This window comes from Dipteris shenzhenensis, chromosome 14, assembly GCF_047967505.1.
Source record: "Dipteris shenzhenensis isolate YYH24624 ecotype China chromosome 14, Dip_SZ_1.0, whole genome shotgun sequence".
NCBI lineage: Eukaryota > Viridiplantae > Streptophyta > Polypodiopsida > Gleicheniales > Dipteridaceae > Dipteris > Dipteris shenzhenensis.
This window is the reverse complement of record NC_141609.1, coordinates 18,898,544-18,915,733: the sequence shown is the minus strand read 5'-3', so window position 1 is coordinate 18,915,733 and position 17,190 is coordinate 18,898,544. Positions and strand designations below refer to the sequence as shown.

The following is a 17,190-nucleotide window of genomic DNA, read 5'->3' as shown; positions in this document are numbered from 1 at the left end:
TTATGCATCAGGAAACACTTTTGTGACTCCCAAATCATTTCTTGGACCCAATGTGAGATTTTTAAAAACCCAGATATAATGAAAGCTAGGGTTGGGGCCACTACGCGGGCACCCATACCCAAGGCTGACTGGTGAGTGAGAGGGATCGGAGAAGGAGCGAAGGGAAGGAAGGCAGAAGGGCTGGGGGGCAGGCAACCAGAGAGGGGCAGAAAATGAGGGGGGAGGGAAGAAGCATGTGCGAGAGGAGAGGGAAATGGGGCTGTAGGCCCTGTACAGGCATCTGCACAGACTCTACGGGAGTTATACAGGCTGTATGGTGAGAGGTTGGGGCTTGGGAAGGAGGGCAGGGAGGCTAGGGAGCAGGGTGATTTGAGGGGGGGACGGGCAGGGCATAAAACGAGGCAAGGGGGGGCGGGCAGCAGGTCAAGCAGTAGGGGAAGGAGCAGCAGCTCACCCCTCGGCCATCTGTTATAATGTTGAGTTGGAATACATTGAAAGATCCTGCATCATCGTCACATCTATGGAGGTCGTCAGCATGCTCATTCTTCTGTAATATCATATTCGTGAGGTGCAAGAGGGGGGCTTTTTATATTGCCCCAACATCTTGCACAATCATTGCATCCACGAAGGAACAACAAGGGTGGAATGAATGCCGAAGGCCTAGTTCTTTGTTGAGGTGGTGTCGACAGAGTCCTAATTCCATCATGGCAGAGTGACTAGGACTGAGATCTGCCTCAGCGTCAATCTGTGCATCTGAAGCAGCAACAGTATGCAACCATGGGCTACACAGATGCAAATGGCATCTTTAGATCTCGATGCAATATAGCCTTCATGCAAGTGACGACAAAGAGCTGAAGGCTACGCTGCAAATCTCTATCCTGGTTTTTGATCAACATGAAAGGGGTTCTTCTCAGAACAACAACTCTGATTCCTTGGCCATCACCCTCACAACCGCATCCACTCATGTACGGTGTGCGAGTAATTGATTGCCCACCAGCCTAGCGTTCTTCAGACCTTCACTGAATAAGTAGCCAGCCTTCATGCAAACATTCACTACAAGCCTTTAAAAAAGGCCACCTAAAACATACCAAATAATTACAGACTCCTCAGAGCCAGATATCTTCCAATTGTAACAAGAAATCATAGAACTAAATTGAGACTCATAAAAATAGAGTCAGGTGTTAGACAGTTGAAAAAAGAAAAATGAATTGATCTTTGAGGTCATGAAGAAATGCAATGTACAATTTATCTATACTGTTAAAGACCTGATGACCACACAAATGATGTCAATGAAAGAAGAGGCGATAGAGGTAAACCAACAAAAACAATCGTTAGATAGGAAGTGATCGTGGAGCATTACCAATGCTCTAGTACTCAGAATTGCTGGACTATGGCACAACGGAGATGGTAACAGAGAAGAGGGTTTGAACAACTTTGTGGAAAGACTGCAGACATTGCACAAACTTACGGGCACGATGATTTGGATGAGGAACTTACCCCAAAGCAACTCAGAGAGAAAGCTGCAGAGCTCACTAAAAGAAGCATGAATCAGCAGACTACAGAGAAAGGAGAGCACCAATCAAGGACTCCAAGCCTGAGCCTAAAGACTGATTGTAGTACATTTTGTGTTGGCCATACTATTTAAGCAATAGAAAGTGAATATGCTTTTAATAACTTCTGCGATGCTTCTCCTCCTGGGGGTCTAATGTAGTGACCATTTTAATTGTCCCATAGGTTAGTTTTCATCTCGTGAGGAGGTTAATACAACTTCCTTTCTTTCATTACTATCTACTACAATTCTGTACAAACATTACAATTTCAGAAAAGAACACACTATATTAAAATGCAAATTAAACAGAAGCCACTACTTGCTACGTGTTCTCAGCATACATGTGAACAAAAGTCCATGGTTCTCTCTATAAATGGCCATCCCCGCTCTTATAGATACTATAACAGTAAACAATAGAAAAAATGCTGCCAACCTATACTGAGTGCAAGAATTAAACTCAAGGAAGTGATACCTACCTGTTCAGCATACATGTGAACAAAGCTGCTCCACAAATGTGCCCATTCCCCCCCCCCCTTCTCTTCCCAAATGCTTGCGACCTACATTAAGATGAAAAATTAAACACAAGCCAGTCATGCCTACCTGTTCAGCATACATGTGAACAAAGTTCACACTTCTCTCCAGATGTCTCCATCCTCCCCTTAAACTATAGATACAATAACAGTGAATGATAGCAAAAATGCTACGAATCAGCAGTCCCTCTTCCTCCAACAGTTGAAATGCATCCCCTCTGGCTTCGAATTGCTGTTTCTTATCTTGTATACATGTAAGCACATCGAACAACCAAGCTTGCCAGCGTGGTTCCTGCATGAACGAAAGCTTAATAAAAATAAAGAGACTTTTGCCACACATATATACACATGCACAAGTGCAGTAAACGTTCAGACACCAAGTGTGGAAACTCACAAGCACTAAGCCTTCACTGCTTGAAGGATTTGCTTGTAATAAGCGAAGTATATCACTCAAAATGCCATGCCGTATCTTTGAATCCTCACAGATCAGCAAGAACTTAAAAATAATACCCAGAACTTGGGGTAAAACAAATTGTGATGGGTTGGTTGAATCTTTCCTTCCACTACTAGAGGAAGTAGTCATGCTTTTAAGGAAGACTGGGACGTCAGGTGCAGTGCTAGCCCCCCTTTGCAAAACCTACATCAAACATCCCCAATAATGTCAGCTTTTCTGGAGAATGCACCCAATGTCTTCACCATTGCACAAAGCTAGACGCCACTTGCACCTGTTTTGGGCTTGCGCCTCCTAAAAGCACATCAAATAATGTTGCCCGAAGCACATCTGTAAAGGGGAAGGCAAGAAGACGTTCTGTTATTGCTGCAAAAAGAGGAGTAAGCTTAGCCCTCTCAATTCTCTGTTGTTCATATGCAGCTCTGGTGCTTGCAGTGGCAATTGTAAGAAGCCATGAGCCTTTCCTCTCATAAGGAAGTGCCGCAAGTAAAATCCCAATAATTTGCAAGCCCAAAATTCTCAAAGGTTCTTCTTGCCTGTATCAGAACATGGACAAATTTACTAAGATGTAAAAGGTTGTATCTCGCATGTAATTTTACAAAATCAAACTGAAAATCACAGAGAGTTGCAATGTAAGAAGAAATAATAACTTAGGAGCAGAGACAACCGTTAGCGTTACCTCAGTAATGACTTGAATATGGACAAAAGAAAAGAAAATGGTAACACCACCCGATATAAGACAGCAGCCTCAATTTCGCAATGTGTGTTTATTGAGAAGGCATTGCATTCCTGGATCTAGAATTTCAGTATCAAAATACACTTCAACATGTATTTTGACATGTCAATCTACTACTCACCATAAGGTACCCATTTGTTAGCAATAATGGGTTCACACATTCTTAACTTACTGTTAAGAGAGCTCAGAGTTGGCGTAACTAAAACCTTATAAGTTCCAAATGGAAAGCACATTTTCATCAATGATCTTAATGGTCCTCCTTTAGGAATAACTATTGATGAATGCAATGGTTAAAAGTAATGAACAAGCCCTCCATTTGAGAAAGAATCTTTAACACAGTCTACCCAGGGCTCACAGAGTCATGCAACTGTGAGAGTGCAGTGGAAATGAACGGAAGAGAGAGAGAGAGAGAGAGAGAGAGAGAGAGAGAGAGCATGCCTCACACATACAACCTAAGAAGGAGAGAAGAGAGAGAGAGACACACAGGAGAACTGTAAGTGATCTCTGGAGAAAACCCTGCTACAACTGGGGGAAAACCTTGGAACCAACAGGTTGCTCGAGAGCTCTGACAAACAGCTCAACAACCACCACAAACGAATGCACAGAGAGTGGATGAACTGCGCCACACCTCTGCCCTAGGACTCCTCTACAGCACAGCATGCCTCCACACGGGGCAACACAGGGTGAACACGTATCCTCATGGGGGGCGGGCACACCCACAGCTCAGGCCCTCACTTATCTACGCTAGCCTCTCACTGGGCGAGCACACCCACAAGCAAGGCCCTCTCTCTCTACGGTGACATCAGTGTTGCTAGATCAATGACACTGGCAATGTACTGACCCATCCGGATCTCCAACAGCATCAGACAATAGCTGCAGCAGAACACTGGGAGATCCCCTCTAGATCTACCAGGTCATAACGTCCAACGAAAATAGAAACTAGTAACAAACTGCCACCTGAGTCACTGGGAACAACTCCTCGTGGCTCGAGGTGCGCCTGAAAACCTTCCCTCGATCAATGACTCCAGCTGCCACAAACAAGCAAGCAATCCTCCATTTGGATCCAAAAAGCCTGCTGGCAGCTCCTGCCAAGTGCTACTAAAAGGCTAGAGTAATCGTGGTCGTAGCAGTCACACAATTGGTCAATTGGCTACTGGACCCCTCAGCGTTCCTTTGGGGACATTAACGCCAATAATGACCTTTCTGACCACATGGGTTACACGTTCGGGATGCCTTGAGAGCTTCTCGTTCCTCAAATGTCAACTACTTTCTTCCTTTTTGATTAGTTGTCAAAGCCTCAGGCTGACTATCGTAGGTACGATCAACAAAGCGCTACTCCTGGTCAAGCACCATGGGGACCAATTCCTCTCAAGTCAACTCATTCACCCTACCACAGGTGATCAAGGATGAATAGAAGGCCCCATACTAAGAGGATAACTGGGATAGGTGAGTTATGGCTGCTAATGAAATCTGCTTCCCTGCTTGGAGGATCTCTTGCTGAAGTTCTTGTAACTTGTTGATGTGCTCCCGCAACGATGAAGATTTCTTGGGATCCAACAACCTCATCTGGACCTCCAATGAGACCCTCTTCATGGGAGAGATTCAGTTAAACATGGATGCCAAAATGCTCCCAAATACTTTTGGCCACACGTCATTAATCAACTTAGGAGTACAGCTCAGAAAGATAAATGATCTTACCCTAGCATTAACACGGTCCCACAGATGGGATAGAGTTGCGGCCTCCTTCTGAGCCAGGACGCCAAGGTCCTCTGCCAGGGGATCTGGTCATGCAACACCTATTAAGAAGAAATCTGCCATGTCGTATGACTGTAGCACAGATTCCATCATCACCCACCAAACGCCATAATTGAGCCCATCTAATTGCCGGTCAATCAGGAACGTGGGCAACACTGGAATTCTAGACTTGTTCTCTGCTATCTTGGACAAAGTCACCATGTCGAAGTGAAGGGGATGATGAAATGAAGAGAAGATGGATGGGATAAAGGAAATTGAGGGAAAAAGAAAGGAGAAGGCGAAAGAAGAGGATGAAGGGGCTGACAGCCCAATGTACCTTCACACCTCACTTTCCGTCCCTTGGAAACACCTCCTCTCTAATCTGAAAACACCCTTGAAAGACATTTCTTTGCTGTTCACCCGAACAGTCCACTCCTCAAACCTTCCAAAAGCACCCTAATCCTCCTCTCTGGGTGTTGGCTCAACACTCCCTCCGCTCCTCGGGTCTCAAGCCAACCGTGGCTCTGATACCATGTGAGAAATGCAACGGAAATGAATGCAAGAGAGAAAGAAAGAAAGAAAGATTTATTAACGTCTTCGATAGGCCTCGCGGGCCTATGAGACAAAGTGCAAAATAGAGGTAACTCATACAAACCACAGCGGGCTGAAGCAAAAGACTCGATAAGACCCTTGCTGAGTGCTAATTTGTACAAAATAGCAAAGTAGCAAAATGTCCTAGTATCAAGTGCTCAGAGGTAGTGCACCAAGTACATGTACAGGCTCCATATACCCTGGTACCCTAGTGGCTCCCTGATGGGTCGAGAAGAGAGCTCACATATCCGCATCTGTCGGGTTGTCTCCTACAACAGTGGAGGGTGCGGTCACCTCGATCTCTGTATCCGGTGGGTTACATCGAGAGTGATGCCTCATTGCTGAAGGTCCCCTCTGAGGAGGGCTGAGATAGGTCGGACCTCGATTGTACGTGCTCTTGTCGCCCCTCGTGCCATATGCGATCTCAACGTGCCTCGCCTAACAATGTCGTGGTAACTCCCACTGCCGATCCACAATGATATCGTGTCATCTAGCTCCTCCACCTCAATCTCACCCATGACTGGCTTGGATGTGTACAAGTCGATGACGCGTATCTGTGCTCGGTCAAGCTCTTATCATGTGGCGTCGTCTCTAGCTGCTCCCTAGTCTGCCGCACTAGTGTGTCGCTGTATTGCCGCATCTAAATCAAGTAGAGCAGGACACAAACCTGGTCGGGGAAGTGGATCAGTCCTGTAAGCAGCCCAAAGCCATGCCCTTCCTGAAAGAGACAATGATACCGTCCTCATATCTCATAGTATACTGGGCAGACGCCTTCATAAAAAGATCTCCCAAGTTGTCTTCAGTGGGAATATAAGACAACTCAATATCACCTGCTAATAATTGCTCTCTGACATAGTGCTAGTGAACCTCAATGTGCTTTGTGCGAGCATGGAAAACTGGATTCCGTGCGACAGCCAAAGCACTTTGACTATCAGTGAAGATGACGGTAGGAGCAGTCTGACATGCATAAAGATCTGCAAGTTAACTTCCGAAGCCAAACACACTCCACTGTAGATGTAAAAGCCGCTCTTTACTCACCTTCACAGCTAGAAGTAGCAACTGTACTCTGCTTCTTGCTAAACCAAGAAACACATGAAGTACCAAGCATAAAACAATTGCCACTATCTGACACACGAGTATCAAAACAACCAGCCCAATCACTATCAGTGAATCCATGCATGACAAGTGAAGTATCAGCCCCATAAAGAAGGCCTAAATGCTGAGTGCCTTTAAGATATCTAAAAACACGCTTCAGCTCTTTCCTAGTCAAGAGTCCCGTGCAAATGATCCTGATCAATGATAGGCATATCAGGCTGAATTTCTGGCAGCACATGTGGCTGCAAATCACTAACAGATGGAGGAGGGACAACCTCAGATGGAACATCATCCCACGCATCAGAAACAAAGGCATCAAGCTGTCAAAAATGTATGGGGCATCAACGACGGGCTGTTTTTGACAGTCCAACAACGGCATAGTGGAAGATTCATCAAACACAACATCCCGACTGACAAAACACTTGCCCATGTGGGACTGATATAGCTTACAGCCCTTGCTCTCTGAACTATACCCAAGAAAAATGCACTTGAGAGCTTTATCATCCAACTTAGTGCATTTCTGTGAAGACACATGAGCATAAGCTAGGCTTACGACCCGTCCAAGCCTTGTAAGGTGTGAGAGTCTGCAATGCCTTTGTAGGACATCTATTGAAGATGTACTTTGCACACATGACCGCATCCAACCACAACTTATTAGGCAAATGTTTGCCTTTTAGCATGCATCTGGCCATTTCCATCACTGATCTATTCTTTTGCTCAGCCACAGGATTCTGTTGAGGAGTATAAGGCACCGTGCATTGATGATTGATGCCACGGGAAGCCCAAAAAACAGCAAACTCCTTCAACATGTATTCACCCCCCTCTCTGAATTAAGGTGAGCAATGTGGAGCCCAGTCTCATTCTCAGCCAAGTCAATAAAGTGCTTGAAGCATGAGGAAACTTTAGATTTGGATTTCAATGCGAAAATGCAAGTATACCTAGTGAAATCATCAATAAGAAAAACAAAATAGTAGAACCCCCCAAGAGCTGCAACCCTCATGGGTCCATAAACATCACTATGAACGAGATAAAGCTTGCGTGAAGCACCAACTCTCCCTTCCTTGGGAAACGCAGCACGGTGCATCTTTCCAAGCAACCATGGTCCACAAACATGTTTGGTAGGCATATGCATTTTGGGAATATCCACAACCATATCTTCCTTATATAACTTCACCAGGGCTCCAAAATTGAGGTGTCTAAACCTCTCATGCCACAAATAAGTATCGGCCATGGTAGAATCAATAGCAAAGGCATGTGCATCGGCAAGTGCAGCATCATCATCCAAACATCTGTCATAAACATCAAGTCTATAACGACCTCTAGACAATGTGTCAGTCAAAACCATGGTAAAGGCATGTGTAGCATCATACCTTGCATACCTCACACCACCAAAGAAAACCTGAAAGCCACATGTAGCAATGCTGAAATAGAAATGAGGTTCTTACGAATCCCTGGAACATAAAGCACATGCTCTAGAGTGACAATACCACCAGAAACAAAAGTAAGAGCAACTTACCCAATACCTTTCACGGTATATGATGCATTATTGGCACATGTGACACTGCCCCCCTTAGATGTAAGCTCCAATGAGTGTGCTTGCTAGCACCACTATCAAAAAACTAGGCATCACGAACATCTGAAACTGCCATGCAAGCATCATGAACATCAAGATTATACTGACATGTAACCAAGAAAGCCCAATGCTAGTCTTGTGCGAAATTAGCGGACTCATGTTGACCTTCTGCACTAGAAAAACCAGATACTGCAAGACCAGACTCTTTCTTTTTCTGGATGCTATGTGCTTCCTGCATTCATAAATATCATGCCCATGTTTCTTGCAATAATTACATCCATCACATTAGTGAGATAGGCATCCATCTTACCACCCTCATCAAGCTTTAAATCTTTCAACTTCCTATGGAGATGGACAACCCTCGCCTCATTCCGCACCTGATACAAAGATGCAAGCTCATCCCATGCTTATTTAGATGTCTTGCAAGACCGAATATGAGGGATAATAACCCGTTAACTTGAAAGAGCAATCAAAGCATATGCTTTGGCATCACGACCATCCCACTGTATTTGCTCCTGTGAAGGTGGCAAAGCACTTGTAGCAGGAGGTGCAGAAGTCCTAGCTGTAGCATTAGAACCATCACCTAAAGACCCATCACTTGAAAAAGCAGAGGCTGTAGATGTAGCACCAGAAGTCACAGTGCGTGTAGGCCTGGCCTCAGAACCTAAAACAATATGCCATAGATTCTTGGCAACCAAAACATGTCCCATCATGTATGACCACATGGGATAATTGGTGCCATCAAGCTTGTCATCGGCCCCAATCAGTCCAAACAAATCATCTTTGCCACCAAACATAGTGCTGAAATACAAGGCAAATGCACCAACTGGCAAAGCAAATGAGAGAAAGGCAACCTCTTAGAATCAAGTACCAAAAATCTGCCCAAGCTTCAAAGCTTATGCCTGCTAAAGATTTTGCTGTCCCAAGGTGTATTTGTTGCAAAAAAAATCCCCAATGAGGTACAGTAGTGGCAGGCTCTCAAAGCGAGCAAATGAGGGCTGGAAATGAGAATTATAGCAAAAGAAGTGCTCCCACGAGGAGGAGAGCACGTAGAAATGGAGAGAGAGATCCAATGGAGGGGAACTCGCAGCCCGAGGCAAAGGGATGCCAAATGAGGAGGGAAGGGCTCAAAGAGAAGTCTCCGGATCAATTCAGCACACTCCAAATGGCACCAAACGCCGGCACACAGCTCGAGGCAGCTCCAAAATGCTGACACGCAGCTCGAGGTAGCTCCGAAATGCTGAGAAAGCTTCGATCCAACACTGAAAAAGCTCCGTCCGTGAAACTACTGCCCAGGACGCCCTGAACGGGGATCCATTCGCCAATCGATGTGAAAAGGCCGATTCCAACACTGAAAAAGCTCCGTCCGTGAAACTACTACCCAGGACGCCCTGAACGCGGGCGCAGGAAGAAGGAGAAAGAGAGGGTAGGAGAGAGGGGAAGGGAAGGAGAGGATAGACTCAAGGGGGAGACGGAGGTAGGCTGAGAGGGAGGCGTGGGGAGCTGAGTTAGGAAGGAAGGGGGCAGGGAGAGAGAGGAAGGAGGTTTTTTTTTTTTTTTTTTTTTTGGGTGGGTCTCCCTTGGGGGGGGGATAGGAGGGAGGGAAAGGGAGGGCGGGGGAGAGGAAGGAGGGGGAGGGGGAGAGCAAAGGAGGGCGAGGGAAAGGGAGGGCGGGGGAGAGGAAAGGATGGGGGAGGGGGAGAGCAGCAAGGGGGGGGAGAGGGAGGGGGGCTAGGGAGGAGAAGGGGGTGGGGGGGCTGGCGGGGGAGAGGGAGCGCGGAGGAGAAGGGGGCAGCGGGGGGGGAGAGCGATGACGGGGGAGGGGGTGGGGGAGGAGAAGGGGGACGGGGGGGCTGACGGGTGGGGGAGAGGTAGGGCAGGGAGGGAGAGGTAGGGGCAGCAGGGAGGGAGACGTAGGGGGCAGCGGGGCGGGGAGGGGGAAGGGGAGAGGGAGGGCGAGGGATGAGGAAGAGGGGGCTGGCGAGAGGAGAGGGAGAGGAGGAGCAACGAAGGGGGGAGAGGGGGGGCAGCGAGGGAGAGGGGAGGGGGGGGGAGCTGGCTGAGAGAGGGAGAGGGGAGGGCAGTAGCTCACGGGGAGGAGCAGTAGCTCATGGCAAGGATGATTTGGATGGGGGTAGCCAGGATTTTTCCAACAATCATTATGAAAGGCATCTTGATGACATAATGGCTCTTCATTGCATGCTGTAGCAACCAAAGCATAAGCAACAAACCTAGCATGCTCTTTCCGGACAGCTGCTCTCGTAGGGGCTGGCAAAGGAGTGTCTTGTTTGCTGTCTTTTAATGTGTCAAGGAGCCAACGGGGTACCATTTTGGGCTCCTGAATTTCTGCTCTTTCCTGGTCAAGAGCCCTGTGCAAATGATCCGGATCAATGATAGGCATATTAGTCTGAATTTTTGGCTGCACATGTGGCTGCAAATGACCAATAGAGAGCATCATATGGAAACAAAGGCATCAAGCTGTCAAATATGTCTGGGGCATCAACAACGGGCTGTTTTTGACAGTCCACCGAAGGCATAGTGGAAGATTCATCAAACACAGCATCCCGACTGACAAAACACTTGCCCGTGCGGGGCTGATATAGCTTATAGCCCCTGCTCTCTGAACTATACCCAAGAAAAATTTAACAGCTTTATCATCCAACTTAGTGCGTCTCTGTGAAGGCACATGAGCAAAACCTAAATCTTTCAACTGTCTGTGGAGATAGGCAACCCTCACCTCATTCCGCACCTGATACAAAGATGCAAGCTCATCCCATCCTTGCTTAGCCATAGATTCTTGGCAACCAAAACATGTCCCATCATGTATGACCACATGGGGTAATTGGTGCCATCAAGCTTGTCATCGGCCCCAATCATCCCAAACAAATCATCTTTGCCACCAGACATGGTGCTGAAATACAAGGCAAATGCACCTACAGCAGAAAAGTTTGGGTGTATTTTATGAAAAAGAAAAGTGAAGTGTTTGGGCATTTCAAAGCTTTTAAAGCTATGGTTGAAAAAGAAACAGGCTTGCAAATAAAATGCCTAAGGTCAAATGGAGGGGGAGAGTACCTCTCAAATGAGTTTGCAAGTTTCCTGCAGGAGCATGGCATAAAGTAGCAATATTCATGCAATTATACCCCACAACAAAATGGACTTGCAGAAAGGAAAAACAGGCATATTGGAGAGGTATCTCATGCCATGCTCAACGAAAAAGACCTGGTAGATTATTATTGGGCTGAAGCAGTTGCTACAGCAGTCTACATAATGACCAGGACTCCCACTGCAACAATACGTGGCATGATGCCAGAGGAGAGGTATACTGGTAGGAAAGCAGATATTTCTCATTTGAAAGTTTTTTGTTGCATTAGAGAGAAAGGCAACCTCTGAGAATCAAGTGCCAAAAATCTAACCAAGCTTCAAAGGTCAACTAGCTATGCAAGGAGTCCCTTCGGCCAAATAAGGGCCACCTAGAACTCAAAACCTCCCATTTCCACCACTCATCTTGGGTTGTCATCCCACTGTAAAAGACTCTGCTGTCCCAAGGTGTACCTGTTGGAAGAAAAATCCCCAAAGGCAACACGAGGCCTTTCCAAAATGCAAATGAAGCAGAAATTGAAAAAAGCCAATGCAACAAGGGCTTACCCAATGATGTATAGCAGTGACAGGCTCTGAAAGCGAGCAAACGAGCGCTAGAAATGAGAATTACAGCAAAAGAAATGATCCCATGAGGAGGAGAGCACGTAGGAGGGTGCTGCATACATGGAAGTCCGTCTCACAAGAGTGTCAAAAGCCAACCCTTCGTTGGTGGATCCTGGAAGTACGCCTGAAAACAGTCTCTCTAGTCGGGCTAAGGCACCCTGCCCTCGTGTGGGTCATTGTGAAGACTAGCCCAATGAACACTGCCCCCGAGCCCCAGGTATGTGTAGCACTGCACTATCTCCACTGGCTCCCCTCGGTAAGTGAAACTATGTCAGTGGAGCATTGCTTGCCATGTATTGAAGATCATAACCTTGGTCTTCCCAACATTAACTGTTAGGTACCTCTCTCTGCAGAACACCTCTAGAGCCTCCAAGTGTTTCTGCAGCCCCTCTCTTGTGGATGAAATGAGAACAATATCATCTGCATACAATAGTATCTATATCATCAGATCAGCCACTAGAGAGCCCTCTCCTCCTAGACAGTCAACAAGGACGTGATCTCATCAATGTAGAGCCCGAAGAGAGCCGGTGAAAGGGGGCAACCTTGCTTTGTGCCAATGGTACTCTTGACATAGCCCATCGGATCCAGAGATCGATGAGACCACGCCCTCTACCACCACTGCAGACAGGCTGACAGATGCAGATACGTGAGCCCTTTGCATCTCATCAGAGAGCCAACATGGAGCCTGGATACATGGAGCGGATTCATGCACTTGGGACTCTAGCCACTAGAGAGCCCTCTCCTCCTAGACAGTCAACAAGGACGTGATCTCATCCACTGTTGCATCCGTACGCATACGGTCATTTTTTCCGTACAGCCGTACGTACGGATTTCCGTACGTGACTTTTTTGAGGGGGAAAAAATCGAGATGCGTACCTTATATTATTGCTTGGCTCCTATGTTCGAATCCGTACGACATCCTTGTGAAGGCTCCCGAATCCCAAGAAAGGCCGTACGTACGAATTTCCAATCACGATTCATGGTTCATCGTCGACCGACTCTCTGCCTGCAGGCTGCACACTGACCTTGCTGCCTCAAGAGCCTATTTAGCCAGACGTTTGCCCTCTATTTAGGCAGGCTGCAGCCCTTTGCCCTCTTCTTCAGCACCTTGCTGCCCTCTATTTAGGCAGCCCTTTGCCCTCTTCTCAAGAGCCTATTTAGGCAGCCCTTTGCCCTCTTCTTCAGTCCCGACTCCCGAGTCCCCTCAGCCCTTCACTCTTCTTCAGTTTGCCCTCTTCTTCAGCACCTTGCTGCCCTCTATTTAGGCAGCCCTTTGCCCTCTTCTACTTGCTTTGGAGGTGAGTGGTCACCGTACAGTTGCAGCCCGCAGCTTGCCTCTACGCTCTACCTGCTCCAAGTGTCAAGGTAAATGCAATGGCTGCTTTTTTTTTCCTGTTTTGCAGCAAGTGCTCTCTCTTTAGTTGATGCCATCTAACAGGGCAGCCTGCAAGGGCTTCAAGCCCTCTTTGGAAATTGTTCCTTTGCCCAATGCCTTATTTGCCCTCTTTTGCAAATTGCAGCTTGCAGATCTACAAATGGGAAGACAAAAAGGACCAGAATGGGAATTTTTAGAGGCCTTAAAGCCTTTGGGGAAGGGCCGATTCACTTGTAAATGTAAATTTTGCCCTCATTCATGGGATGGAGGACCGACCCGTATAAGGGCACATTTTCTTGGGCTCACAGGCTTGGGGGTTGACAAGTGTACCGCTCCTCCTGAAAATGTGAAAGATACTTGTCGAAGATTGCAGGCAAAGGTGGCCCTAAAAACTGCTGCAAAACAGCTTGTTGAAGATGTGGCTGATTTGGGAGATGCCTCAGTGAGTGATACTGCAAGTGGAAATGCATTTGGCAGTGCATATGAGCCAAAGCAAAAGAAGTTGAAGATGTCAAAGGGAACCTTGGAAAAGGCATGGGAGTCACCAGCACGGAAGGATGCATACATTGCTCTCCGTCGTTTTTTCTTTGCAGACGATATTCCTCATTGGAAGGTGAGGAGCCCTTATTTTTTGGAGATGGTTCGTGCCATTGGCCAAGTTGGGCCTACCTTTAAGCCTCCATCCTACAATGTTTTGCGCACAACGGAGCTAACTAATGAAGCAGTATGCATAGATCAAGAGATGCTACAGTTTCGGGATAAGTGGAAAAAATATGGCTGCACCATAACTTGTGATGGTTGGTCTGACACTCGACGCTAGCCTATAATCAATATTATGGTCTCATGCATATTTGGTTCAGCCTTCTTGAAGTCCGTGGATACAAGTGGGCAGTATAAGTCAAGGGAGTACATCTTTGGGATACCGAAAGATGCCATTCTTGATGTTGGGGCTGAAAATGTGGTGCAGGTGTGTATGGACAATGCATCTAACTGTGTGCGGGCAGGAGAATTGGTGGAGGAAGAGTGGCCTCACATTTTCTATACTGGATGCACATGCCATTGCCTTGACCTCTTGTTTCAGGACATTGGAAAGCTTTAATGGCTGAAGCCAGTGTTGGTACATGCTAACATGATTGTGACATTTGTTACCCGGAAACACACAGTGTTAGCAATGTATAGAAAATTCAGCAAGAAGGAATTGGTGAAGCCAGCACAAACACGGTTTGCTTACATGTTTATCATGTTAGCAAACTTGTTGGATGAGAGGGTATACAATGGATTGCGTCGCATGGTTGTCAGTGATGAGTATTGCAAGAAGAAGGTGTCACGCACTGTGAAAGCACAACAGGTGTCTTCTATTATATTGGGTGCTTCATTTTGGCAAGATGCAAGACTCATTGTGAAGCTTTGTGCACCTATTTTGAAGATCCGTCGCCTGGCTGATAGGGAAGGGGCTACCATGGGACTTGTATATGAACTCACTGATCGGATGGTCGAGAAGATGGCAACTATTGATGGGATTGAATTCTCAAAGCTGGCTGATGTTAGAGCCTTACGTGTTGACAGTGGAATATGATGCATTCTCCATTGCATGCGGCAACGTTTGTTCTCCATCCTATTTGGAGAGAGAAAAATCCAGATAGTGACAAGGAGGTGCACGATGGGTGGATGGATGCCATAGAGCGGTACACCAAGTATGATGTTGACAGCCAAGGCACCTTATGTGATGAGTTGGATATTTACAAATCCATGTCAAGCACGTTTGCTTGTGCGATTGCAAAGGATGAAAAGAGAATGCACCAAGGGGTGAAATGGTGGGAGACATTTGGGGCTCACACACCAAATTTACAGCAGTTAGCTCTTCGAGTGCTCTCGCAAGGCACATGTGCTTCTCTTGTGAGAGGAATTGGAGCACATTCTCTCTTATCCATACTAAAAGAAGGAATAGGCTGCTTCCAAAGAATACCGAGAAATTAGTATACATCCATACTAATTTGCGTCTCATTTCCAAAATCAAGGAAAGGGGATTTGAGAAGATAGAAGTGACCCTAGAAATGATCAACAAGGAGAAGGATGATGATAGGCTGCTAGCGAGGCAAGCAGATATAGAGGGAGAAGACATTGCAGCCCCTATTGTTACACTTACAGGAACGATGGATGTTGCTGCAGCTTCAAGCAGCTCTAGTCTTTTGGAGTTCCATGGCAAGGCAGATGAGGATGATAGTGATGAGGAGGAGGAGGAGGATGAGGAGGGTGCAGTCATTGATGCAGATCATGATGAGGATGAGGATGAGCAAGAGGATGAGAATGAAGATGCATCTTGAGGCTTGAGCCTCATTGGTTGTGAATTGTCACGCATGCTTTATTTCCGGGCTGTGGCACACTGGCAGCCTTTTCTTTATGATGTTTTGCCTTTCATGTTTTGGTGTAGTTACTAGTACCTACTTCCTTTGAAGTTTGATCATGATGTTTTGGACCTTTTGGTGTAGTATTGATTATTGATCTATGATCTATGATTCCATCATTTGACAGTGGACACTATGTATCATGTATGAATCATGATGTATCAAAATCTAGAATCCAGATGACTACGGTCTCTGGAGACTGGAGGCTGGAGTCTTTCATGAATGATGAATCACGATTCAAGACTCATGACTCATGAGTGATGACTTTAAAATTAATACAAGTTTCAAGTTTCAGTTTAATACCTCTATGTCAATTTAATGTGTACAATGATCAATGATCAATCTATATTTTTCTGAAATTTTTTGGGTAAAACTAGGGTCACGTATGTTTCAGCCCCAAGGGCTGAACCATACTCCAATCATACTTCCGTACTCGTATGACGTATGTGTATGGTAACGTATGGAAAAAACTATGATCTCATCAATGTAGAGCCCGAAGAGAGCCGGTGAAAGGGGGCAACCTTGCTTTGTGCCAATGGTACTCTTGACATAGCCCATCGGATCCAAAGATCGATGAGACCACGCCCTCCCCCACCACTGCAGACAGGCCGACAGATGCAGATACGTGAGCTCTTTGCATCTCATCAAAGAGCCAACATGGAGCCTGGATACATGGAGTCGGTTCATGCACTTGGGACTCTAGCTCTGAGCACTTGATATTTTCATGCCACCCTCATGCTATTTTGCTACTTTTTTGCTATTTTGTACTAGTATAGCAATTTTGTACTCAGCAAGGGCCTTAGCAAGCCCTTTGCCCTAGCTCACGGTGGTCTGTATGAGTTATTTGATTCTGTACTCTGTCCCATAGGCCCGCGAGGCCTCTAGCGGACGTTAATATATCTTTCTTTTTTTTGTTTCTCAACCCACTCTGATAGGCCTTCAGGAGCACGAACTCTACCTCTGATGAACTCATACAGACTCATCACTCCCCAAACCATGACCTCTAGCAGATGCAGCTCTTGTAGTCGTCTTATCAAGCAAGAACGTGGGATAGTGTCAAAAGCTTTCCGAAAGTCTACAAAGCAAGTGTAGACCTTCTGACGTCTCGACTTCCCCTCCTCAATGATAGCCCTCAAGGAAAAATGTGGTCAATGGTAGAATGTTGTCTCTGGAAACCTACCTGCCCGAGGGCGCGCTATCCATGACCCTCTGTGTGGCCACTGATCGCCCTCTCCAATACCGATCCATAAATCTTAGCCAAAGTATGGCCAATCATAACGGTGCGGTAGTTCTTAGTATTCATGGGGTCCCCTGCCTAATGTATCGGTACGATAGTGGTAGTGCTCCAAATAGGAGGGAAATCATGGCATACTGGATGGTTAAATAGCTGTGCTAGAATCAGAGTCAAGACCTCCTACCCATGTGCAGAGTGCTCAGTACGTAATCCCT

General features: G+C 46.4%; 1 protein-coding gene across 2 annotated transcripts in view; it reads right to left on the bottom strand.

The window, feature by feature from the left end:
• Positions 1-17,190, bottom strand: part of LOC147894296 (binding protein) — a 254,131-nt gene that overhangs the window by 60,085 nt on the left and 176,856 nt on the right. For both annotated transcript variants that reach the window (XM_087384649.1, XM_087384650.1), the window contains exons 24-26: positions 2,805-3,066; positions 2,474-2,716; positions 2,150-2,371 (exon numbers count right to left, since the gene is read on the bottom strand). In XM_087384649.1, coding sequence (XP_087240775.1) covers positions 2,150-2,371; positions 2,474-2,716; positions 2,805-3,066 — 727 coding nt within the window. The remainder of the gene's footprint in view (positions 1-2,149; positions 2,372-2,473; positions 2,717-2,804; positions 3,067-17,190) is intronic.